Here is a 27,998-nt window from a genome sequence, read left to right as displayed (position 1 = left end):
CAAGTCAAGCATTATTTAAGTTTTGACATATTTCTTTTGAATTGACTAATGTCAAGGGGCTTAAACCATGGTACCTGTTCTTCAGAAAGGTGAATGAGTTGACTTGGGAATGTTTAAAATGCCAATTTGTCCACCAGGTTTCTTTGTTCGATTTTCTTTCAGCCAGCAAATACTGCAAAATGTTAGTTGAAGAAGGAGGACTGCAGCTTTTGCGTGACATCCAGGAGCACAGTGAGGCAGACCCCCAAGCACAGCAGATTGTAGCCTCCATTCTAGATGACTTCAGAATGCACTTCATGAACTATCAGAGACCCGCTCTGCGTTGAATGCCCTTCTGAACCTACGGGGCTTCGGAGATGCTCTCTGTTCTCAGTGTCAGGACTCCTGCCTTGCCAGCAACTGAATGTTGAAACCAGTTGTCATTGGAGTTTGTGAGTTGGCCACCTCACTGGCCTTTTATTGTTGATTTTCTGTAGGCTATAAAAAGGTTGGTTTTGAATGATAGCCATAGCCATAATCCCAAACACAAGTTGGAATCATTTTGAGAACACCTCTTCAGCTGTTTTGAAAAATCAAGCCTCAGACCCTGGGAAGACCTGTAAACTTGTGTTACAGCAGCTCTGCCAGTTACTTTTCCTAACCCTGGCCAGTTTCTTAATTGGCAGTTTATCAGAGGAAGGGGAAAAGAAAGACCTACAGGGAGACTTTGGTATTTATGTTAAATTTCATGTTTGAAAGAATATCCTGAGTTGTTATTCCTAGTTATGTGAGGCTAACAGAAAAGTACGTGAAAAAGTTCTGGGAAATATATGATTATAAATGTGTTGTTTAAAAGGCACAGTCTCCATTGGAGGGAAGGAACAAGGGGGGAAATTTTTTTTTTTTTAAATAAATACCAAAGTATCTTACACTTGTGGGGTAGAGGGAAGAAAAATAACTTTTTTTTTTTTTTTTTTTTAACAATTTTGGATATTCTGCCTCTGGCCTTTCTTCCTCCAACTTTACACATTAGACTGAGTGAACATAACATTCTGTGTAAGTGGGTGTGGTGGTGGAAAATAGTAGAACTTGGGACTTTGAGTGTTTAGATGAAGATTATATGGGGACTATATATCTTGATTCTGTAAGGTTTTGATTTTAGTGGGATTGTGACCAACCCAAGAGGAAGAGGAAGCCAGAAAAAAGACTTTGCTATAGATTTCAAGAGTGCTCTTGCCTAGCACGGAGGCAAGAAAAATAGGGGCTTTTGAGAACCAGCCTCAACTGCAGTATACACTACCAGAAGTTCTGTTTGTGTCCTTTGCAAACCTCCTCTGTGGAAAGAGTATGAATTCCTTCCTCATTACTGACAGCTAACGAAATGTGTCTTGCCATTCATCTGTCCAAAGAACAAAAGTAAATTCCTTTTTGATTAGTAGCATATTTTCATACTAGATATTTGTGCTTTTAGCTGGCTGGACTCTTAACTGGGGTACTGTGTACCATCTTTTGGAATCAGATGAGGCTTATCCTTACTCTGAATCATATTCGAAATTCTTGCTCACCAGTGTCCCACTGGATAAGGGGAATTTGTAACCTGTTTCCTTCTACAGTTCTGAAACTGCACTGTATTTTCTCTTATTCACTGTTCTGCATAATTCCAAAAGGCTGTCTTCATTTCCTGACCTGGGTTCTAGTACTTTAGAACATTCTGGTACCAGATACTAGCTCTTGCTAATGTGAGGATGTGGTAGGAGCTAGTGCCTGTTGAGGCACCCCTCCAAGTTTTACTTCATTCACAACAGTCCTCTGGGATAGATAAGTTGTATTCTCCCCATTTAACAGATAAGAAAAAGGAAGCTCAGTAAGGTGGTTATTTTCCACGGAGTAGTTACGGCTAATGCATAATTCCAGCTAATATGGTTGGTTCTGGGCTCTTCTGTGTTACTCTTTCTTCCAGGAAGAGAGTACACAGCCTTAGGCACACTTGTATTTAGCAGCATATCAACAGTGTTACTGGTATATATCTGTGCCCTTGGCTACGTGTCCCTAGGCCAGGCGTAGGCCCGGGGAGCTCAGATGAATTAAAGAACGACCAGAAGGCCACAGCTTAAGATGCAGCCTTCTCTTCTCCTACCTTAGTACAGGAGGAGGGCTAGCTAGTATGCACGTGCGTTTATCAGCCCCCATCATTTCTAAGTGCCCATTTCCTGACCCTCCATTCTCTTCCTCAGACTTAACCGACCCCTTCTCAGTGCTCCTGAAGGCTACGCACCACAGCCATCGAAGATTGCCTGCCACCTTATATAGTTCACAAAAGGTTTTCACAGTGATAATTTCATTTGGTTCTCATAAGAACATTGTACATTAATAATAACTCACATTTATTGAACATGAAGCATTGGCTTTTTTTTTTTTTTTTTAATCCTTACAGCAGTTTCATTTTGCAGATGAGGAAGCTGAGGCACACAGTGAATGGCAGAGAGCTGGGATCGACAGTCTGATTCCTGATGCCTGTTCAGCCACTACCAGGGTTTCTGTATTCTCTCTATTGTATAGAGGAAGAAACTGGAGGGTTCTTATAACCTTTTGCCATCTCTGGTGAGCACCCAATAACTGAGAGGCAGAGGTCAGGCCTGAGAGCCAACTATACAAAGGCCCGGAGCAGTCTGTTGTAGTCCTTAGTTACCATTTGAGTAGGGAGAGACAGATACTCTCCAAAGCCAACTTGACCCCAGTGATTATCTAGCCAGGATGAGGAATTATGAAGGTAGTTGTAGGTGGCATGGGCAGTACCTTGGTATCAAACACCATTCCAGTTGTTTTCTATCATCCTTGTCCTTGTGAGGAGATTGAAGCCCAGAGAGGTGAAAAGATTAACAGTTACCCTGCAAATTTTCCTTCTGGATCCTGCCCTAGAAGGCTGGCATCTCCCATAATTATAGTTAAATGGGAGTCACTTGCCAACAAATCTGGGGGGCCGCTTCTCCCTGAAGGCTGCCATGCCCTCGAGGCGATCCTGGGTGGGGATGTTCTGAAACAACAAGACAGAGTATTAATTTTGGGCAGAAATGCAGGGCCAGAAGCCAATAAAGACTTGCTCAGAATTGTCCACCCCATGACAAGGTCAGAGTCCAAGTCTTTCCATTGTCTCTGAATCTGGTGACGGGCCAGGCAAAGGTATGGGCCTCAGTGGCTCCTTGGTCTCCTGCGGAAGGCAGGCCACATCTCTAGTATCCAAGGCCTGTCACATTTGTCTCTTGCACACTGCTTACATGCCTCCAGACAGCTGAGTCTACAGCAGTCTGATATGCAGCTGCTTGGTAGAGAAAATCAGTTAAGTTTAGCAGTAAGAAATCTGGGTTTGAGTCCTGGTGTGTAGTTAGTTCACACCAGGTTCTGCAAGTTCCAGGACTCCTTGTTTAAGAGTATTCTGGATATTTATTAACCTGGACATTATTTTTGACTCACCCAGGAGTCCAGGGCTAAGTAAGTCAGCCCCAGGTCACCCCCACCCCCACCACCCCTTCTCCCCTCACCCCCATTGAACACACATAGTCTGCAGGCTATAACCAAGGCCTTGACATCTGAACTCTCCAGCCTGGCCTCTACAGCAGCCACTGGTACGGAGATAGTAGAAGTGGCACTTTGTCAAGTACCTACCTGTGTGCTCTGTGATTGTGTGTGCACCAAGTGGGGCAGGATGTAACGCTATTAGATGGCTGAGGAAACAGTCCCAGAGAGAAGCAGTGTGGTTTCCCTGGGACTGCCCAGGCTGATTGTAAGAGGGAGTGGTCCAGAGTCTAACTCTTCAGGTTGGGAGGAACCTACTAAATCGGTCATGTATTGCACGAGGCTCCCCACTCTAGCCTGGCCTCTGCCTGGAAGTGTGTGCAGACTGGCAGCAGTCACGTACCTGGGCATAGCATAGTCCTTCAATGGCCATCCCCGATTCGATGTCCACCTGTGAGAAAGAAGTGGTGCCTGGATCAGCCTGACCTAAGCCACCTCTGTCTGCACTGAGTGCCAGCCCACCCTACTGCCTACACCCCATTCCCTACTGTTCCATGGATTCCTCCAGCAAAGTACTACTGAGGCTTACTGTATGCCTGTCCATATGAACAGAGATGATTATGATAAGGAATTTCCTACCTGGAGAGGGAACAGTAATTGTAACCGTGATAAAACAATGTTGGGACCAAGGGGGACGTGCTTTGAAAACAGTGGGAAGGATGGCACTCAGCCTGGAGAGCTGAGGGGGAGGGTAAGTGCAAGCCATGCTTGCACAGCCAGTGTTCCCTCTTCGCATCTGGCTGCCTCTCCATGCCTCCTGTCCCTCTTGGTAAGGGAACCCCACAGGCTTTCCGTTGCCCTGAGGAATAACGTCCTAGGCTTCTGTGGCCGGGCCTCTGTTAACTTTCTAGCCTCTACTAACCAGTGCTTACTGTTACTACCACTTGTAAGCACTGTTCTAAGAGAAGTACCATGTATGTATAAACTCATTTACTTTTTACAGCAAAGGTTATTATCCCTACTATACAGCTAAGAAATCAGGCATAGAAAGTAAAGGTCACAACAGTATATGGAAAAGCAGGTCTTTGAACCCAGACAGGCTAGCACTGGAGCCTTTGCCCCTAAACTCTGTGCTGTGTAGTTTCACTCATTCCTCACGCCCATTCAGTCAAATTGCTTATTTATACACCTCTGTACTTTTGCTCATAACCTTTTCTTTTTCTCGAACCCTCATCCTTTCCAAGGCCCAAATCTACAAAACATCTCTAACCCAACTCTACACAGTAGTAGCCACATCAGTAGCACAGCTCTCACCCCTCCAGGGTGTCTGCTTAATATCCCCCCTTTTCTTAAAGTAATCTCCATACCCAGCATGGGGCTCGAACCCATGACCCCAGGATTAAGAGTTGCATTCCCTACTGACCAAGCCAGCCAGGCACCCCTACTTGGTATCCTTAACCTTGTATTAGTGGTTCTGTGTATACCTTTCTTCTCTCCTCACCGTGGGGATAGTGACCATATTTAACTGATCTCTGTATCCCAGTTCTCAGCTCAGGTCTAGAGTCAGTGTGTAACGAGTGAGTTGCTGAGTAAGTTGTCTAAGGATGGATTAACTTGCACCCAAGGCACCACCCTGAGCCCTATCCTTGAGGCCTGCTTACCACCAGCACAAACCCAAGAACATGGCCTGGGAGCCCCACAGAGCTGCGTTCTTATTACTCAGTTGCTCTCTGACCCCAGACAAGTCATTTACCCTTTCTGGACCTCAATTACCTTCTCTCTAATGGAGGGAGATGAAGATAAAATGTAATTTAGGATGTCACCTGGGCGAACTTTACATTTTGTGGGTGGGTAAACTAAGGCACAAAGAGAGAGGTCAGACTCAATGTCTGTTACAAGAGTTCGGTTTCTGAGTTCTTTCCAGCTGTGCTTTCAATCTGCATTGGCATGAAAGCACTGCCTCCCAGCCACCCCAGACATTAGTGGACCCAAGTCCTGACCCAGAACTTGCTCACCTCCATTCCTCTATCAATGGCTACTTTGCCCAGACGCACAGCAATGGGTGCCTAAGGAAAAGAAAAGAGAAAAGGCTTGGTTGAGGGGATTAGTGCTGACAGTTGGCTGGGGAAGAGGGTTTGGAATAAAGAGAGGGACATAGCATGGTTGGGGAAGAGTCATGGAGAGGGAGATCGGTCTGGGTTAAGTTCCATCTATTCTACTGACTGTTACATTTTATTAGTGTTCGTACCTACTACCTCTCAGTTGGTATTCTTATCTATAATGAAGGAGCCTGACTGATCTTGATCCTCCCAATTCTGACTATCTGAGGTTCTTGTCATTTAATCCATCCCACCAATGTGTATAACATGCTACAATTTACAGTGTTTTCCTACCCACAGACTTGTCTAATGGTGCTACCCACCCTCCAAGGATGGTGCCATCTTTAATTGAGGCTCAGGGAGGTGAAGCACTTGGCCATGTTTGTCCAGAGAGTGGCAGAGCTTGGATTCCCAGTCACATTTCCCACTGCTGCTCTGTTCCCCTACCCCCCTCATCTAGGCAGATGCAAGCCTCCACTGCAAGAAGGTTTCATCCCAGCAGAGTAAACAAAAGGTCCAGATTGGAGACTTGGGCTTTGTGGAGTCGGAATGGTCTGGGCTGAGATCCCAGCGGGGCATTTTACACAGCCTCTTGGAAGCAAGTGCAACTGAGCAGCCACCTTTGCCTCACTGGTCTTGCTTCCAGCTAACTTGCCTCTACAGGCCTGGCACTCCATCCCCAGGCTCACTTCCAGGCAAAGCCTGCATTTACGTCCTCTGTTGCTTGTACTGTATTATTTGAGGTTTTTGTAAGTACACCTTTATCAGGAGAAGATTTTTAAAGTCTGTTACCACAGAAGCCATAAATGAAAAAGCTAGCTACATAAACATGAATGACCTATTTATATTGGGGAAAACGCCATGAATAAAAGAAGTCAAAAATTGAGAAGATATATTTGTGATACTTCTGACTGGCAGATATCTCCCCCCCCCCCAAAGATTTTATTTATTTATTTATTTGACAGAGAGAGAGAGAGAGACAGCCAGCGAGAGAGGGAACACAAGCAGGGGGAGTGGGAGAGGAAGAAGCAGGCTCCCAGCAGAGCAGGGAGCCCAAGGCGGGGCTTGATCCCAGGACCCTGGGATCAGGCTCTGAGCCGAAGGCAGACGCTTAACGACTGAGCCAACCAGGCACACCTGACAGATGTCCTTGATTTACAAAGATCAGGCATGATTTTTTAACAAATATTCACAAGGGTAGTACACAGAAGAGGAAATGTAAACACAAGGATTATTCAGTTTTACTCTTAAAGAAATGCAGCTCAAAACCATTAGGTGCCCCTTTTAACCTAAGACTAGGTAAACAGTAAAATGCTGGTAATCTCACTGTTGCTGAGATTCAGGAAATAGATATTTGCTTACATTGTTAATAGAGTAAATTGGTACAGTGCTGAAATGGGAAACTCTCCAAAATGGGTGAAAAAAAATCGAGGTGCATACTAAGTATGTATATTATTATCTCGTTTGTGTAAAAGATGTTGGTGTGACATGCCTTTGGGGAGAAGGGTCAGGAGAATGGAGAACTTCACTTTTTGTTTTATACTTTTCCATACTGTTTGAATTCTTTACTATGCATATTTTAATTTCATGTTTTTTAAATGTCTCTTAGAACTGGATTAGCCTCTAAAGGTGTGTTCCTTGTCCCCGAAACCATCTTAAAAGGAATTCAGAGTTATTTAGATATGTGAGTATATGTGCATAATATATATTCTTATATATACAATGAAAATTTCTGGAAGAGTGTGTAAGTTAACAGTGGTCATCTCAAAAAAAATTTTTTAAAAGAAAAAAAACCAGTGGTCGTCTTTGGGGAGAGGGATTGGGGAATTGAGAACTGTTTTGGTGACCACCTGTCCTGGTTTGTGAGGGACTGAGAGTTATCAGGATGTGGGACTTTCACTTTTAACTGGGACAGCCTTGGGAAGACAAGGTCACCTGGGTCACCCTGCCTTTTTTTTAAGATTTTATTTTTTTGAGAGAGCGATTGAGAGAACAAGTGGGAAAGGGGCAGAGGGAGAAGCAGACTCCCCGCGGAGCAGGGAGCCGGATGTAGGACTTGATCCCAGGACCCTGAGATCATGACCTGAGCCGAAGGCAGATGCTTAACCAACTGAGACACCCAAGCGCTTGACCCTACTTTTGATTTTTACTTTATGCTCTTATTCTTCTTTTCTGTTTGTTTTGCTTGTCATGAATATGCATTGTTATTAGATAATTACCTAATAATTACCTAATTATTCTAATAAATTACCTAATTCTCACCAACGAAAAGTAAAAACTATATAGATATGATATGTGTGTATGTATTGAAAACATACATCTTTTTCCCTGAGTGCAGTGTGGATATATATACCGTTTGACTCCCTAGTCTTGGTGGTTTAGCCACTAGAGAACAACCAACTACCACACACCATCCCTAACACCCCATCCAGGAACCCTCATTCTTGGCATCCAATAACTCGGCTAGAAATTGAAGATTGGGATTAGTGAATGTACAAGTAAGTTTTGGTAAGCTGGTGTCTTGGTATACACAGCTACTTTTAAGTATTGAAATACTAGTAATTATATTAGCAGAATACCATTGTTTTAGTATATTCAAAAATCTGAAATCTGAATCCTTTTGGATTCAGTTTATGCAAAAAGACAAACCCTATCCACAAGTCTTGCTAGATAATCCCCCCCACCCACCCACCATGAAAGTGCAGTCAGCTGTGCACCACCTTGAGTCACTCAGAGTTTTGTGTTGGTTCAGAGACTTTTTGCTCAAGTGTAATAGAAATCTGGCAGCATTAAAATGGTCTAGGAAACAGCATCAGATTCCATTTGTATGTGATGAAGAAAAAAGAAAGAAAAGAAAAAGAAGACAAAGCAAATGCTTTCTTTTAGACCAAACTATTAATTTTTTAAAAAGTTATTATCCTTACTCTCAAAGACGACCTCAAAGTTAGAACAAGAAGGGTAATTTAAATTTAAGGGAGACAGAGAAAGATTTTTTCTGAAATAAGATACTTATTTTTGTGATTAATTAAAATACTTTTATCTGTTAATATATGGTTAACAGTTTTATAAACTTATACCTTTTTTTGTAACATGTTTGTAAATTTTTTGTGTTGGAAATGCATTTGATATTTAGTTTGAGTTTTAAAAATTTGTATATATTCTGCACTCTTTAGAATACCAGTTTTTATACTGCATTTTGTATTATGTAAAATAAAAGCCTAAATACCAGTATTGTCTCTTTTTCTGGTATTGCAATCACTTTTTTGTGACCTTGATTGAGCAAGTCACTTAATCTTTCTGGGTCTGTTGTATCACAGATACAACACGGGTAATCAGCTCAGCTGGACTATACTAGTAATTGAGAGACTTTCAAAGTACATAGGATTGTGTCTGATGGATAGGAAGGGCTCCATATGGGCTAAGTCAGTATTTATTATAAATTCTAAAACCTAGCTCCATTTCAAGCTGCTTTCATATGGAAACTTGGGACATCCCTCTCGGTCCTCTTAGAGTAGTGAGAGGCTGCCAGGTCCTTGGAGACTTCATCAGCCAGATCCTGGCATGTCCTGCTGGAGTCTCTGGACTTGGCGGCTGGTAGGGCTACACGTAGGCTGGGTCCTAACACATGTCTTACATGAGGTATTTCAGGAATTTCTCCACCCTGCAGTATGGTTGGAAAGATAAGCTGGTAGTTCTTTATCTGCTTTAGAATTTTGCCTTTTTAGTTTTGGGGACATTTGATTACAGTACTGTCCAGTGTAGTAGGCACTAGCTACATGTCGCTATCAGCATCTGAAATGGGGAAGTATAACTGAGAAACTAAATTTTTTTATTTTTAAGTAATCTGTACACCAGCGTGGGACTTGAACACTCAACCCTAACATCAAGAGTCGTGTGCTCTGCTGATTGAGCCAGCCAGGTGCCGGGAGAAACTAAATTTTTAATTAAATTTAAGTAGAAGTCTGGATAAGTGGGTCTTGTGTGGCCCCATGGGACATACCCCCTGGCCTCCCCACAGGTATGTGCCCCCCGTCCCCCATGGCACAGGCCCTCCCTCCTGTACTGGGCTGCAACCACACCTGGGGCAGGATCTCCTGGGCCAGTTCTCGTGCCCGATAGTAGGCGGCGTTGCCCTCCTCATTCTGGGAAACAGCGTGGTTCACCAGCCCCAGGGCGTGGGCCTGTGCACCACTCAGTCTTCGGCCTGTGAAGATGAGCTCCTTTGCCAGGGCCACCCCCAGGCATCGAGGCAGCCTCTGAGTCCCTCCTGCCAGGATGGAGCAGGGTTAGTAAATAATTGGGAGCCCAGAGAAGACCAGTTTGGGAGTCAACCAAGACTTCTCAGAGGAGCAGATTCTGAGTTAGGATGGAAGGGCAGAGCACAGGGCAAAAGAGGAAAGCAGGGAAGTAACCTGGATAGAGTGGGATTAAGTAAGAGAAGGATGGGTGCTGTGGGTAGTTACCTGCTCCCGGGAGAAGCCCTCGGGTGGTCTCGATCAGCCCCATGACAGCTGAGGAAGCTGCTTAAACAGAACAGAGTGAAGCACCCATGCTACCCTGCAGTGCCAGTCCCCAGAGGGAAGAGACACCTGCGTCTAGGCTCTGCTCACCCCTCCAGCCAACCACTTCCCTCATGAGCTGGCCCCGGCAGACCTTTCCAGACCATCTGCCTTGGGAAGAGTCCTAGCGTGGAAGTCAGGAGGCTCAGCCCCTCATCCTACTTCCCCCAGCGGGGGAGGTATGCATCCAGGCAAGTCTCACCCTGAGCCTCATTCATAGGTGGAAAAACCATGGTTACCCCTCTTCTGCCTTCATCAGAGAGCTGCTAAGGATCAAATGAGGTAATGGTGCTTGTAACAAGGAAGGGGTTCTTGGAAGTTGCCCAATGCCTATTTGTGGGTTAACAGATTCTCGGTCCCATGGACCCTTTACCTCTGGCCTGGCCTAAAGCATCAGTAACTCCTGCTCCCACCACAGTTACTCCCCCCAGCTTTTCATCAGCCGGAAATTTCCCTGTTTTCCAGTCCACATCTCCTTCTGAGTTCTGCTTCCTCTAAGGAGCTCTCCTGGAGTGTCCCACCACACAGGCTTCTCCTGAATTCCCTCACAGGCCATCTGAACCATACAGTGTGGCCTCAGGGAATGGCCATTACTCCTGCCTATAAGGGGTTTTATATTCACTCTGCTATCTACGAAAGCCTTGCAAGTTAGTTGCCCTAAACATGGGCACATGAGAAGCACAGTTGGAACGTGAGCTGACTTGGTATTTTGATGCCCTTGTTATGCATCATGTAGATACAAACTATCTCTATGCCTGGAGGTACCCATTTCTAAATATTCTACCTGGAGTGGCAGGAGAAAGCAGTGAGGGGAAGAGAGTGGCACCAGATAGCCCTTGGACTTGTAACCATCAAGTCATTAAGGTTAAAGGCAATCAATTATCTTCATCCCCTCCCTGCACTCTTCAAAGCTCAACCGCTGTGAAAAAGTAATGCAGACCTTAGCTGGTGCCAGTGAACCAGAGGGCAATGTTCCTGCCCAGGCATGTTTGTGAGTAGTTGGGCCAGTGACAAACTGCCCCCGTGACTCTATGCAAAACATGACAGAGAGAATTGGCTTGCATAGAACTGGAAAGTTGAACAATTAATCTTTGTCCTCAGACTCCCCTCTCTCTTCTCTCTTTGTTCTCTAGCCAGTTGCTCTGGGGTTGGTAGAAGCATTCTTGAGATGAGGGAGGCTGGTTCTGAGAGGTGACAGGTACTACAGCAGTCAGTGGCTGGGCCAGGAGGGGAACCAGCTTATGCCAAACTCCGTGTCTCCCATGTTGCCTTTAGTTTTGCTGCTGTTTGGAAAGCCCAGAGTAGTGGCTAACTTTGCAGAGTCCCCAGACTTACTCTGGTTTACTTACACCTCCCCTCTCACCCTAGCCCACCTCTCCTCCTGCCCAGTACCTGCCACTCGGAGGTCACAGGCCAGGGCAAGTTCCAGGCCTCCACCCAAGGCAAACCCGTCCATGGCTGCAATAGTGGGCGCAGGGAAGGCTGCTGTGGAGATGAAGAAGGGCTCAGCCTGCGAGGCCCTGGCATGACCAGGACAGGGACTTAAGGCTGGGGAGGGGCTATGGCCTCATTGGTTCCAGGTTTGGAACCTATAGCCAGGTTATCTTAGAAGGAGGTTTTCCTGTTGGGGAAAGTTTGGGGAATTAGCTGGGGTACTGGAGTGGGGAGATAGGCTAGATGTTCCCCGCTCAGGCCCATTTTTTTGTTGGCCTTCCTGGGACCAGCCTTTCTGTTCTGTGTGTCAAGCCCTGTGCTGGGTGCTGGGAACATAGAATTGAATAGATATGGGGAAGGCAGACCTATAAATAGGCAGTGATGACCCAGGGTGATCAGTCCTCTGATAAAGCTTAGAGAACAGGTCAGGGAAGGCTTCCTAGTGGTCTTAAAGGATGAGTAAAAAGTTCAGGTGGCCAAGGAGGGAAATTCCAGGCAAAAGGAACAGAAATTGTCAAAGCCTGAAAGCATTTTAGGAGAAATTTGACTTCTGTGGAGTAGCCGGGCTTGAACCCTGAGGGTAGAGGGGTGGGGGATTAGAACTAGCAGGACACAAAGGCTGAGAGCCAGAGCTCCCTCTGAGCGAAACACCCTCTGAACCTCCTCTTCACCCTCCTCCTTATAGAATCCCTTGTGCCCATTCCCCCTGGGAGAGTCCTCTGTCTTTCCACAGAGCTTACAACAGAAACTGTCCTTTCTTGAGAGTATGGCAGGTGGGGTAGCTCTGGGATCAGCAGGGCCCCTAAATGCCCTCCTCCAACCCACTTCAAGGCCCTCACCAATCTCATTCATCAGGCCTCGGAGCCGCTGGACAAAGATCTCCACTTCGGCCTCACTCATCTGCTCCCGCTCCTTCAGGTCTGCACCTGCAGATGGTGAGGGGTTGGTGACAGCCTTTGTGACATGACCCATTACTGAATCCCAGACTGTTGAAGGATCCAGCAAAGGAGACTTGAGAAGAAGCAGCCAGAGAGGAAGGCAAAACATCAGGAATGCATGGTCAAGGAAGCCAGGGAGTTAAAGGGGGCTCGTGGGTCAAAAAAGGACAGGTGCAGCAACAAGAAGATAAGTTGGACATCAGAATGCAAAACTTCTTTGCATCAAAGGACATTATCAAGAAAGTGAAAAGACAACCCACAGAATGGAAGAAAATATTAGCAAATCACATATCTGATAAGGTAGTAATAATCTAGGATACATAAAGAACTCGAACTCAACAACAAAAACCGCAAAGGACAAGGAACTTGAATAGACATTTCTGCAAAGAAGACACAGATGGTCAATAAGCACAAGAAACAATGCTCAACATCATTAGTCATTAGGGAAATGCGAATCGAATCCACAATGAGAAACTAACTTCACACTGTTTAGGAGGGTTATTATAAACAACAACAGAAACAGAAAACAAGTGACGGCATGGATGAGGAGGACCCCAGTGCGTTGCTGGTGGGAATGGGAAATGATGCAGCTGCTGTGGAAAACACTCGGGTGGGTCCTCAAAAAGTTATACATGGAATTATTATATGATCCAGCAATTCCACTCCTAAAAGAATTAAAAGCAAAGACTCAGAGACTTGCACACTGGTATTCACAGCAGCATTATTCACAAGAGCCAAAAGGTATAAACAACCCAGCGCCCATCAAGATAGATAAACAAGGGGTGCCTGGGCAGCTCAGTCAGTTAAGCGGCTACCCTTGGCTCAGGTCATGATCCCAGGGTCTTGGGATCGAGCCCCACATCGGGCTCCCTGCTTCTCCCTCTGCCTGCTCCTCTCCCTGCTTGTGCTCCCTCTCTCTGACAAATAAAATCTTTAAAAAAAAAAAAAGATTAAAAAATGTAGTATATATACAGAGGAATATGATGCAGCCATAAAAAGGCCTGAAGCTCTGCCGTGCTATACTACGGATGAACGTTGAGGACATTACGCTAAGAACCCAGACACAGAAGGACAAATGTATGATTCCGCTTGTATGAGGTGCCTAGGATAGGCAAATTGGTAGAGATAGAAAGTACAACAGAGATTATCAGGGGCTGGGGGGACGGCGGGGGAATGGGGAAGGACTGCTTAATGAGTACAGAATTTTTGGGGGATGACGAAAAAGTTCTGGAATTGGGCAGTGGGGATAGTTGCACGGCCTTGTGAATGTATTCAGTGTCAATTTTATACTTAAAAATGGTTAAAATGTAAACTCTGTGTGCTGTATATATTTATCACAACTTTAAATGTATAAAATATTTAAAATGTATTATTTCCAGTTTTATTGAGAAATAGTTGACATTGATTATTTTTTAACAGGAGGGGTCAGTGTGGTCCAAGGAGGCTTGGCAGTCAGGTAAGATGAGAACTGAGAAGCAAGGGCAGGATACAGTGGCATGGAGGTGGGCAAGGACTTTGGTGAGAGTAGTGACCATGGCGGAGTCATCTAAGGCCAGATGGCAGGGGGCTGAGGTAGGAGTAGGGGGTGAATATATTGTCTTCAAGTCTGAGGCTAGGAAGTCAGAGCTGAGAGACCTTGCAATTCTTTGATTAGTTCCAACCCCTCAATGACAGATGGAGAAACTGAGGCCCAGAGAGAGGTAGGGGCGATCCCAGGATTCCAGAGCAAGTCAGGGACAGACCCAGACCTCCTACAGTCCCCCCCCCCCCCACTTCCCTGTGCTTAGCTGGGATAGTGGGGCTAATGGGACCTTGATAGAGAAGATCATACAGGGATAGAGCCAAAGGAAGAGGCCAGAGTAGAGTGAAGGCCTCATCCAGGGCAGCTGGGTCAGGCAGACCGGTCTGCATACTTGTCCTGCCACGCAAGACCCCAACTGGGCCCTGTGATTCCCACAGCTCAGACCTAGGGACCAGCCACATCCCTTTGAAAATACCTGAAAATCATGCTCTTCCCATCGAGTCCGTCCATGGCCTCTTCCCATCTCCCCTTGATCACTGCTGTCCCTTCCCCAGTCACCCCAGAGTGGGTTCTTAGCTCAGCCCAGCGCATCTCTCACTCACTCGCTTCTTGTGGGGATGGGATGTTTCTTGTCTTTGAAACAGAAGTTCATGGTGCTTGTCCTGTTGTGAGGACCGAATTGTCCAGGGGTGGTGGAGAGCTATGGTGACAGGGACTGAGATCTTGTGGGTGGGCAAGGGGCACAGAGTCCCATCTTGGCCACAGACATGAATGTCACTGGACTCAGTTTCCTCACTTCCTCAATGAAGGGTCAGAACAGATAATGGCATAGCAGAAAGAATAAGGATTTGGGGGGTCAGAGGGGCCAATTTAAAATTCTGTTCTACCTCTTACTAGCTGTGTAACACTAGGCAAGGAATTTTACCTCCGAGTATTTGAGTTCACATCTGTAAAATGGGAATAATAAGTCCTATGCTAGAGCTGACCTAAGCCCCCGACTCCCTGTAGGCTGGGGGTATCCTGCTGAGCCCCAGGGTAGGGGCAGGGGAGGAAACCCACCTGCACAGAACACGCCCTTCACTCCACTTCTGAATAGCAGAACACGCACTTGCTGGTCCTCCCGCAGCTGGGCCAGAGCTTCCAGCAGCTGCAGAGGAGACCTCGTCAGATACCTCCCAGGCCAGCCCCAGGCCAGCACCGCCCCCGCCCCCCAGTGTCGCCCTTTCTCACCTCGCTGACCAAGACGTTCCCCAGGGCATTGCGGGCACTCGGTCTATTCATCAGAATCTCAGTGATTCCTGCAGGTGACAGGGCAGCCTTGGGTGAACCAGTAGGTCTGCTCACTCCTGGGATGGGGTCTGGGGGCAGCAGCCTGGGTTCTGGGCAACCTCAACCCTTCATGCGCACTGTGACTTGGGGCAAGCCACACACACCCAGGCTTCAGTTTCCCTGACTATAAAATGGAGAGAATAACCCCTTGTTATTTCTGCCTCACAGAAGTGGAAGAGCTTATAAACCCCATGGATCAGTCTTTCTCCGGTACCCTTTGTGAGCAAAGGATCTATCAACCCAGAAGTCTGTCCTATTGCTCCCTCTTCCTCACCCATGAAATTTTCTCAGTCTCCTTGACCAATTCAATCTCTTAAATAGATCTTAGATCTTTCAGCTAACATCCCTCCTTGCAGCCAGTAACCTGGTATGGTCTCTTTCCTCTACTACATGGATCACGCAACTGGCCCTCTTGCCTGCAGTCTTGCTCCCCCTCCCCTCCCCACATTCATTCCCTCATTTGGGTCAGAATCCTCTTTCTAACCCAAATCCAACCATGTCCTTTTAAGTCAAATTCCTTAATACCACCCCAAAGATCCCCCTTCCCCAGTCTGGCCATTGCTTCCCACTCTAGCCTCAACTCACCCCCACAATCCGGGCCAGTTGTAGGGAAGATTGACTAGCTCTGGGCAAGGGCTCAAATACTCTTATACCTTCTTGGCTGTTTTCTCTCCTGTGTTTACTAATCCTTTAGCCTTCAAAGGCCTCTTATTATTTTATCCCAGGGTTCTTAGCCTTGTCAGTGGAACAGGCAGTATTTATTAAGATGGCATTCTCAGTGTGAGTTGATCTATGACACAGAGAAGGGACAATGACAGTTTCAAGGCTCTCAAGGGACTGAGTTTCCAGCCAGGAGTTACAGAACTGTGATTCAGGACAGAAAAACGTAACATTCAGTCTAGGTGGGCTCCTTAGCTTCCCCAGAAACCTTCAAAAAAGTTCTTTGAGCCCAATAGAGGCTCTGGAGGCCCCACAGAACTCAGATGTTCCCAAGGTCTTCTCCAGCTCTAGTGCTCCGGGAGAGAAAATGCTGCAACTCTGGGGAAGGGAAACTTTGGTAGATACAGAAAAACCACATTAGACTCTAGAGGTCCAAGGCGTTTGTGGCAGATAGATCCTAGACTGGGCCCAATCTTCATATCCTCAATAATCTCCTTCCCTGGAGAGTGGGCAGGGCCTGTGAATTGCTTCTAGCCAACAGAATACAGCTAAGATTGTAAAATATTTTGTCACTTCCAAAATTGGGGTTCACTTATACGGCAGAGGTGATGAGGTATTAGTTCCATGATTAGGTTACAATTTATGTAAGACTCTGTCTTGCCAGGGCTCAGTAGACAAACTAGTGGGCCTACAGAGAGGTTCATGCAGCAAGGAACTAGAGGCAGCCCCAGGAGCTGAGAACAGCCCCCAGGCCAAGAGGAGGAAAACAAGGCTTCAGTCCGACAACCACAGGAGGTGAGTTCTATCAACGGGAGAAGCTTGGAAGCAGATCTCTCCTCAGTCAAGCCTATGATGAGACTGCAGCCCTGGCCAACTCCTGGACTGCGGCTCCGTAAAACCCTGAAGCAGAGAACCCGGCTAAAATGTGCTTGGACTTCTGACCTACAGAAGCTATAAGGTAATAAATGTTTATTATATTTTACAGTATTATTAATTATTAAATAATTAAATAATTGTTATTAAATTAAATAATTTTAATTATTAAATAAATGTGTATCATTTACAGTAACGTTTGTGGTAATTTGTTATGTGGCAATAGAAAACAAGCATAGTCATGACATCCTGAGATTGATAGAAACTTTCCTCTGTCCTCTTCACTTTCCTGTTCTGTCTCCTTTCTTTCTGGCTGACCGTCCCCCATATTTCATCTCTATCCCTTCTCTCCATCTTTATCTCCTTCTCGCAGAATACAAATAGGGTGCTTGGCTCAAGTCACAACTTAGCCATTCGCCTTGGGCAAGTTGCTTTACTCCTCTGGCTCAATGCACTGATCCATAAATGAAGATAATAAAAAGGTTGTTATGAGGATTAAAAGAGATAATGCCTTGGGGTTGCCTGGCTGGCTCAGCCAGTAGAGCATGTGATTCTTGATCTCGGGGTTGTAAGTTCAAACCCCAAGCTGGGTGTAGAGAGTACTTAAAAATAAAATCTAAAAATAAATAAATAAATAAATAAATAAATAAATAAAATGAAAGAAAAAAAAGAGATAATGTCCATAAGTGCTTAGCCAGAGTTTGGGGGTACAGTGAGCAGGAAACAGGCATAGATGCTAGGGAAAATTCCAGGATTCAAGAGAAGGAAAGAACTTCAAACTGGGAGCTATGAGGACCCAGACAGGGTGTCTTTGGGTTTCATTCAATTTGTACTACTACATGTCAGGTCCTGGAGAAATAGAGAGGACTCAGCCATGGTCCCTAAGTTTTTAGTTGAGCCCTAATTCTGAGAACATTGCCCTTGCTGGACCTCTGCAGTGGGGATAGGTCTGTACCACACCGTCTCCACTCTTACCAAACCCACCATGCCACTGGCTGGTAATTTACTTGGCAGCTGACCTTGGGTCACTGCTTTCTGGATGGCCTAGATCCCAGGTTAGGTAATGTAGGTGGGAGTTGTCGGGGCCAAGGGCAGGCTGCTTTGGGCCACTTTGGCATGAAGATTATTTGAGTTAAAAAGCAATCAAAGATTCAGAAAAAGCTCTTTACCTCCCCCACAACTGCCTAGAAAGAATTTAGATAGAGGATCTGATCCAGGAAGAGAGCTATCACCATAACTCCATTATACTATGAACCAGGTATGATAGATGGGGAGGAACCTAGCAAGACCTGTGTGTTTGCTGTTGTTAAGGTTTATTTATTTGAGAGAGAGGGAGAGCTCAAGAGAGCAAGCAGGGGGAAGGGGCAGAGGGCGAGGGAGTGAAAGTCAAGCATGCTCCTTGCTGAGTGCTAGGCCCAACATCAGTATCCTGAGATCACGCCCTGAGCTGAAACCAAGACTCAGAAGTTTAACCCCTTAACCAACTGCCACCAAGGCACCCCATGGCCTGTTCGATCAAAGTCCTCTATGTCCCATTGTTTCTGGGTGGACCAGCAACATTTGTTTACCAAACATTGACTCCCTTTCATCTTCCTGTGAATTATGTTCCTTCCCTTTCAAGTCCCAGATCCCTACCCTCTTCTCCTTAGTTCAGAGTGACATATATATTTCATTTTACCTGTTTTTGGAATCTCCATGTCTGTGTGAATTCCCGGTACATACAAAATTAAATTTGATTTTCTCCTATTAATCTGTCTCATGTCAATTTGATTCTTAGTCCAGCTAGAAAGACCTGGGACAGAAAATTCTTGCTCCTCGATGGAGTCAATAGAAAGCACTGTAAGGGGCTCCTGGGTGGTTCAGTCAGTTAAGCGTCTGCCTTCGGCTCAGGTCATGATCCCAGGGTCCTGGGATTGAGCCCTACATCGGGTTCCCTGCTCAGTGGGGAGTCTTGCTTCTTCCTGTCCCTCTGCCCCTCCCTGCTGCTTGTGCACGCATTCTCTTTCTCTCTCAAATAAACAAAATCATTAAAAAAGAAAAAAAGCACCGTAAGGTATTAGAGACCAACTGGTTTTACAACCCCTTACTATCTCGAGGGGAAACTGAGGCCCAGAAAAGAAGAGAATGTGCATAAGTTAAGAGCTGGACCCAGCTAGCAGCCCTCACTTCCAAAGAGCTAAGGACCTATGAGAGCGACAAGTCCAGATACACGGAAAGTGCAGGGATAACGGGAGGGGAAGGGGTGTCTAATTCCAGAGGGACTTATATAGGCAGAGAGGAAAGAGAATTCAAGTGAACAAAACAGAGATGGGACAGTTTAAAATGAACCCACCACTAGAAGTAAGATGGGAAGGTCAGGTTGTGGTGGGGAATCTTGAGCATCCAGCTAAGGAGCTGAGTCAAGCCATCAGAGCCCAGAGTTAGGTTAAAAAGCTAATCCCATTTTCAAGGACAACAGGTAACCAGGTAAAAACTGCTGTGGTGCCATCCCCTCAAGTGGAAGCAGGAGCTGTGGCCTCTAACATGAACATCCAATGACCCCAAATCACCACTGCGGGGGTGGGAGGGTTTCTCCTTTGTGAGCCTCCTCCTCCTTTTCTCTGTGGAGAAATAACTTTCTCCTGCCTTCTATATGCCCTCTGGCAAGGGCAGAGGCTTAATCCTCTGATCCTTGCTTTTTCTGCATAAAATATTCCATCATTTGCAAGTGAGCCTTAATTTGACATGTGATTGTGTGTTTTGTAAAAATTGAGGCACAAGTCTGTGTTTCAGGCCACTGATTACCAAACAAGTAGTAATCACTTAATAGTTGAGAGGTTTGGAAATCAGACCTGGTTTAAACTGCTTAACCTATGCCTCAGTTTCTTAATCTGTAAAGTAGGAAGAATATAACAATCTCAAGGCAGGTGCTGTTGCGTTTGGCAACGAGGTAAGCATGAGAGTAAGACCCAGCAATCCCACCTGGCCGCAAGAAGCCCTTTCTTGTCCAAGCCCTTTCATTTCCGTGTGGGGGATGCACACCAGAGAACAGTACACAAGAGCAGGGAGCAGGCAAAGCAGCGCTTTAAAACTTAGAATTAAGCAGGGAAAAAAGGAAGAAATACGAGATGTATAGTATGACCCCATCTATGTACATTAGAACTATGTAAATTAAAACACGAACTATGTTACATCAAATTTAGGGAGAGGGATTGGGATTGGGGAGAAAGTAAAACCAAGAAAATGGTTTTACCCTGATGGTAACGGGCATCGGACTGAGGTGTGTAACGCCACTGAATGCACTTTGGTCTCCTCTTACCCCCAAAAAAACAATGCAACAGGTGCAATCGAAAATGTTCTCTGCCTGCTGATGAGGGAGCAGAAGGCAAGCTGAGGGCAGAGCACAAGCTAAAACCGGCAACCTCCCACCGCCCCCCACAGTGGAATACGTCTGACATTCCTCAGGCACTCCCTGCTGCGAAAGGGAAGAAAACAAATGGTTAACTGACGGGGATCACAGTCCCGCAGGACTTGAGTCTCCATTCGTTTGCAACTGTCTTAATGATTTGTAAGAAAAAAGCAATCTCCAGACACCTATAGATTCAGTTTCCTGGAGCCCTAACATTACCCACCCCTCCATAGGATAGAAAATATTACATAATCAGTCACGCCTCACAAACCCAGTACGCTCTTTCTGCCCACGGGTCCTGTCCCTGTGCTTTAATAAAACCACCTTTTGCACCCAATTCGTATCTAGAATTCTTTCTTGGCCATAGGCTCCAAACCACGTCGCCAGTGACCAGCCAGAACTTTCTCTCTTTGACTCAAAAAGGCACAAAAGTCGGCCAGCGTGGTCAGGGCCAGAGCGCAGGGACACGTGCCCAGCTCCCGCCCCTCCTCTGCTCTCCTCCCCTCTCTCCGCCTCCCTAGCGGGCGGCTGGATTGGCTCCGCCGCCTCGCCCTCCGGGGACCTAGCCAGGACTCTTGGCTGGGAGGGCGCACAGGGCTTTTAAAGTTCCTGGGGGGGAGGCTGTGGCGCTTGGGGGAGGGGGCGTCGCTGGTGCTTAGTCCTATCCCTGAGCGAGTTCTCCTCCCCTCCTTCACAGCCCCGGGCTATCGAATGGGGGACTGAAGGGACTTAAAGTTGACTTAGAGTTCCACCTAAATTAGGGTCGGGCCGGCTAGTTAAGATGGTCATTCACCTCCCCGGCCTTAGGAAAGGCTTGGGGAGCCTGGACTGGGCAACCGCAGTGGGGGATCAAATCCTCAAACACAGTGCGCGCGGCGCGCCTTCCCCTTACTGGTCAGTCTTCCCGCGCGTAGTGGGCGCGCCGGCCAGGATTCTGGCCGGGGCAGCAGGGCCGGGAGTCCGGCTGGGACCCGCTCCTTCGCCTCCCGGGCGCTCCCGGCGCAGCGCGCTTACCTTGGTCGCGCCCGGTGAGGGCGCGCACTTGGATCTCCGGGTCCCCAGTAGGTCGGTGGGAGACGCAGCTGCGGGTCCGAAGGGGACTCCAGAGGCGTGGAAGGCGCAAGGCGCTGGTCAGGGCGCGCAGCATCTGGGCGCCGGTTGGGAAGGTGCCAAGAGCCCCTCCACTACTCCCTCCGCTCTGGGGGAAATCTCGCAGCTGTGCCCCAGGATTTCACAACTGCTCCTCCTACGGGCGGAGAGCCCAAAGCCCTTCTCTACGCCTCTTGCCTTTGGGAGACTTACAGCCCTGGCTAGGCAAAGCCTACCCAGGTCCGCTGTGTGATTTGGGGCAAGGATGACAACTTCTTTAAGTGTCAGTGTTTTAATCAGTCTTTAAAAAAGTAATTAAGGGGTACCTGGGTGACACAAAAAAAGTTAAGTGTCTGCCTTTGGCTCAGGTCATGATCCCAGGTCCTGGGATCGAGTCCCACATTGTGTTCCCTGCTCAGAGGGGAGCCTGCTTCTTCCTCTCCCTCTGCCACTCCCCCTGCTTGTGCTCTCTCACTGCCAAATAAATAAAATCTTTAAAAAAAAAATAAAAAATTAATTAAGTTGAAATGAGGTCATTAGGGTAGAACTTCATCCAATGCGACTGATGTCCTTACAAGAAGTGGAAATTTGGACACAGATAAGTATAGACCATATGAAGACAGAGAAGATGGCCATTTGCAAGCCAAGGAGGGAGGCCTCAGACAAAATTACCCCTACTGACACCTTCATCTCAGACTGCTGGCTTCTATAACTGTGAAAAAATACATTTCTGTTGTTTAAGCCACCCAATCTGTAGTACTTTGTTACAACAGCTCTAGCAATCTAGTACACCAGTAAAAAGAATTTCTTTTGTTAAGAGGAAATCTGGCGCCTGGTTTTTGAAATAACAAGGTACCTCCCCTTCTTCTACATTATTATTGTTCCTGGGAATCCAAGGAAAATCAGCAGAGGGGAATGGGGATAGAACAATGGTAATAACAAGTTATAATAAAAAGTGGTAGTAACAATATGGCTATAGGTAATAACATTTTTGTCCTTTTTAACCTGCTGTTTTGTTTTTTTTTTAAGATTTTATTTATTTATTTATTTGGCAGAGAGAGAGACAGCCAGCGAGAGAGGGAACACAGGCAGCGGGAGTGCGAGAGGAAGAAGCAGGCTCCCAGCGGAGGAGCTCAATGTGGGGCTTGATCCCAGGGCCCCGGGACCACGCCCTGAGCCAAAGGCAGATGCCCAATGACTGAGCCACCCAGGCGCCCCCCCTTAACCTGCTGGTTTTAAGCAGAAGTAATTCCTCAGTAATCTCTTCTGAACTATAAGTTTCAAAAACTATTGTTTTAGTTATAAAAGAATATATGCAAATACTCTCACATTGCTGTAGGAATGTCTTTAATGGAGAGCAATTGGCAATATATATCAGAACTATAAATCATCTCCTTTTTGACCCACAAATTCCAATCTTAGGAATTTAACCTACAGACATACCCACACAGGTATGCAATGATACAAGCACATTGCAGCACGGCATATAATAGCAAAAGACTGAAAACCATCTTTTTTTTTTTTAAGATTTTATTTATCTGACAGAGACAGAGAACACAAGCAGGGGGCATGGCAAGCAGAGTGAGAGGGAGAAGCAGGTTCCCTGCTGAACAAGGAGCCCAATGTGGGCTCGATCCCAGGACTGTGAGATCATGACCTGAGCCGAAGGCAGACACTTAACCCACTGAGCCACCCAGGCGCAAAAGACTGAAAACCATCTTAACATCCACCAAAAGGGAATGGGTTAAATAAAGTATGGTACATCCATAAACTGAACACTAGGCAGTTATGAAAAAAACACAAGCAACTCTTTATGCATTGATATAATCTTCAAAATCTATTGAAGTATGAAAAATTCAAGATGTGAAATCGCATAGTAAAGAAAGCTAAAATTAGTGTTACAGAGGGGGATAACATTACTCAGGTGTGCATGTATTTGGTTACAGTTACATAAAATATTTCTAGGATGGGGAGAGGAACTGGGAAACTGGGAATAGGGGTAGGAGGGAGAATTTTGACAGTTTGACCTTTTTACTTTTTGAATCTTAATTTATGTGTTGAGTATCATTTACCCCAAAGATAATTAAAATGAAAACAAAGCACAATGACAAAAATTAAAGACCTGCTATAGTAAAAATAAAAATAAAAGTAATACACAGGGGCACCTGGGTGGCTTGGTGGGTTGAGTGTCTGCCTTCAGCTCAGGTCATTATCTCAGGGTCCTGGGGTCCTGGGATCAAGCCCTATGTTGGGCTCCCTGCTCAGTGGGGAGTTGGCTTCTCCCTCGCTCGCTCTCTCTCTCTCAAATAAATAAATAGTCTTTAAAAAGTAATACACAAAGTCAAAACATTCAAACAGTAAAGATGGGTATAAAAGTAAAAGAAAAAACACCCCTCCTCCATACTGTATGCATTTAAAAAAATGTTTATTGCATTTTATCCAGCATTTCTGGGTGTTTCTTGGCAGGAAAAATTTTTTAAAAAAGATTTATTTGAGGGAGAGAGAGCAAGAGAGTGCATGTGAGCAGGGGAGTGGGCAGAGGGAGATGGAGAAATAATCGTCAAACAGACTCCCTGCTAAGCAGGGAGCCCAACGTGGTGCTCAATTCCAGAACCCTGAGATCAGATCATGACACAAGCCAAAACCAAGAGCTGGAAGCTCAACCAACTGAGCCACCCAGGGGCCCTGGCAGGAGAATTTTTTGATTATCTAGTCCTCCACATTGAAAATGGAAATGTTCTTTCCCAATCTTTTCAGCATTAACAACTTTTTTTTTGTTGTTGTTGTTTATTGTCAGAGAGAGAGGGGGACAGAGAGAGAGAGCACAAGCAGGAGGAGCAGCAGGCAGAGGGAGATGGAGAAGCAGGCTCCCTGCTGAGCAAGGAGCCCAATGTAGGACTCGATCCCAGGCCCCTGGGATCATGACCTGAGCTGAAGGCAGGCACTCTACCAACTGAGCCACCCAGGTGTCCCATCAACTTTTATTATCTTACTAGTCCCTCTCCACTTCCATGGACTTCTATTTTGTTTTTTTTTTCCTTATGAAATACTAAAAATTAATTTTATTCAATTTCATCCCATGAGTACATATCTTTTTAATATTCTGTGTGACAAAATGGGAAGTAACACATCAAGCTCTTCTGCTATAAGCCAAAGGATAATAGTTGATCCCAGAAAACACTCGTGTACTTGTTTGAGTTACCAGTTGAACTAGCCACATGGGTATTGAATGCGATTTTTACTTGAATTAATAGCTAACAAACTATAGTTACTCAGACTTGGGTGTTTCACAGACATTTTCTCAAATATGTAAAAAAAAGTGAGTCTGTCACTTCAATGAAACAACTGATGGCATTTTTTGCCCAAATGAAAATTTGTTTCTACTACCTTGAGTTTAGCAGCTTAAACTGTTTTCTAAAAAATGAGATAGGTGGTGATATTAACAAATATGATTTTCTTGATATTGTATAGTGACATTCCACTTGATATTACATTATGGAATTTGAAATGTCAACATTTGAAAGATTTGCTTAACTCATTAAACCAACATTTTCCAAATGACCAATGCCTCGTGTAATAAAATCATACAATGGGTAAAATATCTGAACAAAGGGCAAGATAAACCAATGGATTTTAATGAAACAGAGTACAAAATTCACCAATACAGTTTCAGATAGCACACTGTACACACCTTCAAGAAACTACCACTTGGTAAGTTTTGGTGTAGTATCAAAAAAGAATGTCTAGTTATTTGAAAAGGCAATTAAAATCTGTGTGAGAGCAGACTTTCTTCATATACATCAGCCAAAAAACACAACAGTTTGGTTGCTGAAGCAGAAATGAGAGTCTAGCTATTTTCTATCAAGCCAGACATTGAAGAGATTTGAGACAATGTAAAATAATGCTACTCTTCTTACTAATTTTGGGGGGACATAGCTATTTTTCATTAAAATTATTATTTATATTCAGAAGTAATGGGTTTACTGTTATTTAAGATTTATTTTATTGAGAGAGAGAGCAAGTGCACGAGTGCAGGGAGGGGCAGAGGGAGAGAATCTTAAGCAGACTCCCTGCTGAGCATGGAGCCCAACACAGGGCTCAATCTCACAACCCCTGAGATCATCACCAAGACCTGGATGCTCAACCAACTGAGCCACCCAGGCACCCCAAGTTTACTGTTATTCTTAAATAACTGATAAATGAATTTTTTTCCCACTTTTTATTTATTTATTTGACAGACAGATAGCACAAGTAGCCAGAGCTGCATGTAGAGAGAGAGGGTGAAGCAGGCCCCCACGCCAAGCAGGGAGCCCGAGGCAGGGTTCAATCCCAGGACCACAGGATCATGATCTGAACCGAAGGCAGACGTCTTAACATCTGAGCCACCCAGGCACCCCTGATAAATGGATGTTTTAAGATTTTCTCAGCTTTAATTTCTGATATGGTAAATATCATAGATACAATATACATAAAACTCTTTTGAGGTAAGAGCATAAAGGTGTCCTGAGATAAAAAAAATATTTGAAAACTGTTGTTCTGTAGCAATGTTACATTGATCTTTCCTCAAGGCAAACTGTAAATGACATTTTATAGTACCTCTGAAGTACAAAAGGCAAGGACGTCTTTTAAGTATGTATCAGACTGTTCAATTAAACCAAAACTTTCCCACATCGCATTAAGTGGATACAAGGAACAAATTTCCGGAAGGGACAGTGGTGAAATGAGAAAAATGATCTAGATTCTAGCACAGACCGTAACAGTCTGTTTAGCCATTAGTCCTCCTATCTTCAAAATGAGATCAGAGTAGCCTACTTTTAGATTGTTTTCAATGGTTAATTCCATGTTTCTAATCAGGGAACCCTAAATAGTGGCCCGCAGGAGGCATCTGGCCATCTGGTCGTCAGCTTGATTGGAAGTCATGGTATTTAGAGAAGTGACCCACGAAAAAAATCAGTTGAAGCTGAGTGAGAAGCTTCCTTTTCAAAAGGGGAATTGATTTTCAGTTACAGCCCAATCCAACCCACCAGACTTGCCCCTGCAGATACCTGCATTTGCAACCTCTGGAATGAATGGCCTCTGCAATCCGTTCCAAATCTCAAACTCTATAATTTAGTTCCAGAGACAGTGTGTCTGAGTTCCTATCACACTCTGCCACTTGCTGGCTGTTTGATTTGGGGCCAGTTAACTTCTTTGAGCCTCAGTTTCTTCATTTGCAAAACAGGGTAACACCACTGACCTCAAAGGGCTGTTAAGCTTAACGAGGTGTTGCGTGGCAGCGCTTACAGAGTTCCTGGCACTGAACAGTACTAATTATTAACATCGAAGCTCAGAAAGAGAGTATGCCCTCGTCTTCCCCCACGCATCTTACCAACTCCGTTTTCCCAGTACCTGACGACCGCGCTACCCAGGATGACGCTTACTACCATACTAACTCCCAGATTTCACAGTTCCACATCCGACAAAGACACCGCCAAGAGCTCCCTTAAGACTTCTACTTCTCTTTCCGCTCTAAACCTCTTCTAAGGCCCCGGCCTGTGCCGGATTCCTACACAGCTCTGCACGGTGGCCAAACCATTGACCACTCCCCTTAGGCTCTTCTTCCGATCCCGGACCAGTAGGGCTCCCTTTCCCTCTGACCAGAGACCACCCTGGGTCAAGGAGTGGTGGCCCGGGGCTCTCTTGCCTAGGATTTTGTCTGAGGGAGCCTCTGGAGAGACGGAAGAGTAACTGTCCGACCAACCCTCCTCCCTAGAGTGTGCTGTTCCAGGTGCTCGAACCTTAAGCGGTCCCTACCTTGTTTGCAGTTCCCCTGGTTACGACGGGGTTCCTGACCAATGGCGGTGGAGCCCCACGGATTGAGCCCGCCCCCAAAGGGTGTGACGTCACGCCAGCCCTCTGGCACTCCTCCTCTGATCTCTAGGTCCAACCCGCCTCTCTAGGCCGCTCATCGGTGTGTAGGCGCGCTGGAGGGCCCTTAGTGTCCTGGTGCGCAGGCGCCCGGGGAGCTGCAAACTGAAGTAGGAACAGACGCCCTGGAGTCGTTGTTGGACCTGGAGGGGGTTGATGGCCTGTCTCTGCCCGCGCTATGGAGCCGTCTGGAGACGCCAGTGCCTCCCTTCCCGCGGCCTTTGGAGCCTCCACGCAGGAGTTCCTGTGGTGGCCCTTGCCACGCACCCGGGCATCAGCTTCTATAAAGAGCCCCTGGAGTTGGGGCGCCTGGGTAGCTCAGTCGTTCAGCGTCTGCCTCCGGCTGGGGTCATGATCCCATCGGGTTCCCTGCTCAGCCGGAAGCCTGTTTCTCCCTCTCCCACTCCCCCTGCTGGTGTTCCCTCTTTCTCTGTGTCTCTCTCTGTCCAATAAATAAATAAAACCTCAAAAAAAAAAAAAAAAAAAAAAAAGCCCCTGGAGCGACCCTGCCTCTGGCTCCAGGACCGGTCAGCGGCCAGGCCCGGAGTCTGGCATCTTGGACTTCAAGTTTGAAACCAATGTCCAGCGGACTGTGAACATTTGTTAATAATAATTTATTTATTTGTTAATAATCTGAACCCTGTCACCTGTTATATTTATGGTTGGTAACCTTGTCTTATCGGCCAATCACATTGCTCTTTATTGGCT

General features: G+C 45.9%; 2 protein-coding genes across 10 annotated transcripts in view; one reads left to right on the top strand and one right to left on the bottom strand.

Moving 5' to 3' along the window:
* The window catches only part of ZYG11A (zyg-11 family member A, cell cycle regulator), a 75,301-nt gene extending 69,728 nt beyond the window's left edge, over positions 1-5,573 (top strand). The window contains exon 14 of the mRNA XM_026498075.4: positions 163-5,573. Coding sequence (XP_026353860.2) covers positions 163-326 — 164 coding nt within the window. The 3' untranslated portion in view covers positions 327-5,573. The remainder of the gene's footprint in view (positions 1-162) is intronic.
* ECHDC2 (enoyl-CoA hydratase domain containing 2) lies at positions 2,345-27,687 on the bottom strand. Of its 9 annotated transcripts, XM_048220613.2 has the most exons (11): positions 27,177-27,647; positions 21,309-21,540; positions 15,275-15,342; positions 15,104-15,191; positions 12,424-12,510; positions 11,543-11,635; positions 10,055-10,111; positions 9,671-9,858; positions 5,508-5,558; positions 3,896-3,943; positions 2,345-3,013 (listed from the first exon to the last, which is right to left on the bottom strand). In XM_048220613.2, the coding sequence occupies exons 2-11, from the start codon at positions 21,439-21,441 to the stop codon at positions 2,936-2,938; spliced, it is 891 nt and encodes a 296-aa protein (XP_048076570.1). In that variant the 5' UTR covers positions 21,442-21,540; positions 27,177-27,647; the 3' UTR covers positions 2,345-2,935. The 9 variants fall into 9 exon arrangements, with proteins under 9 accessions (XP_048076570.1, XP_048076572.1, XP_026353854.2 ...); XM_048220615.2 differs by lacking the exon at positions 21,309-21,540 and having other exon boundaries at positions 15,275-15,497; positions 27,177-27,687; XM_026498069.4 differs by having other exon boundaries at positions 10,055-10,114; positions 21,309-27,668.
* Between the last annotated feature and the right edge of the window lie 311 nt (positions 27,688-27,998).

The sequence above is a fragment of the Ursus arctos genome, unplaced genomic scaffold (genome assembly GCF_023065955.2).
Source record: "Ursus arctos isolate Adak ecotype North America unplaced genomic scaffold, UrsArc2.0 scaffold_12, whole genome shotgun sequence".
Taxonomy (NCBI): Eukaryota; Metazoa; Chordata; class Mammalia; order Carnivora; family Ursidae; genus Ursus; species Ursus arctos.
This window is presented reverse-complemented; position numbering and strand designations above follow the sequence as displayed.

Coding starts and splice junctions, on each gene's coding strand:
- ECHDC2 (XM_026498069.4), bottom strand. CDS start 21,441: ATGCTGCGCGCCCTGACCAGCGCCTTGCGCCTTCCACGCCTCTGGAGT. Junction 12,511..15,103: donor GAAGGGCGTGTTCTGTGCAG/GTGGGTTTCCTC, acceptor CACCATCTGCAG/GTGCAGACCTGAAGGAGCGG. Junction 5,559..9,670: donor CCCAGGAGATCCTGCCCCAG/GTGTGGTTGCAG, acceptor TCTTTTCCTTAG/GCACCCATTGCTGTGCGTCT.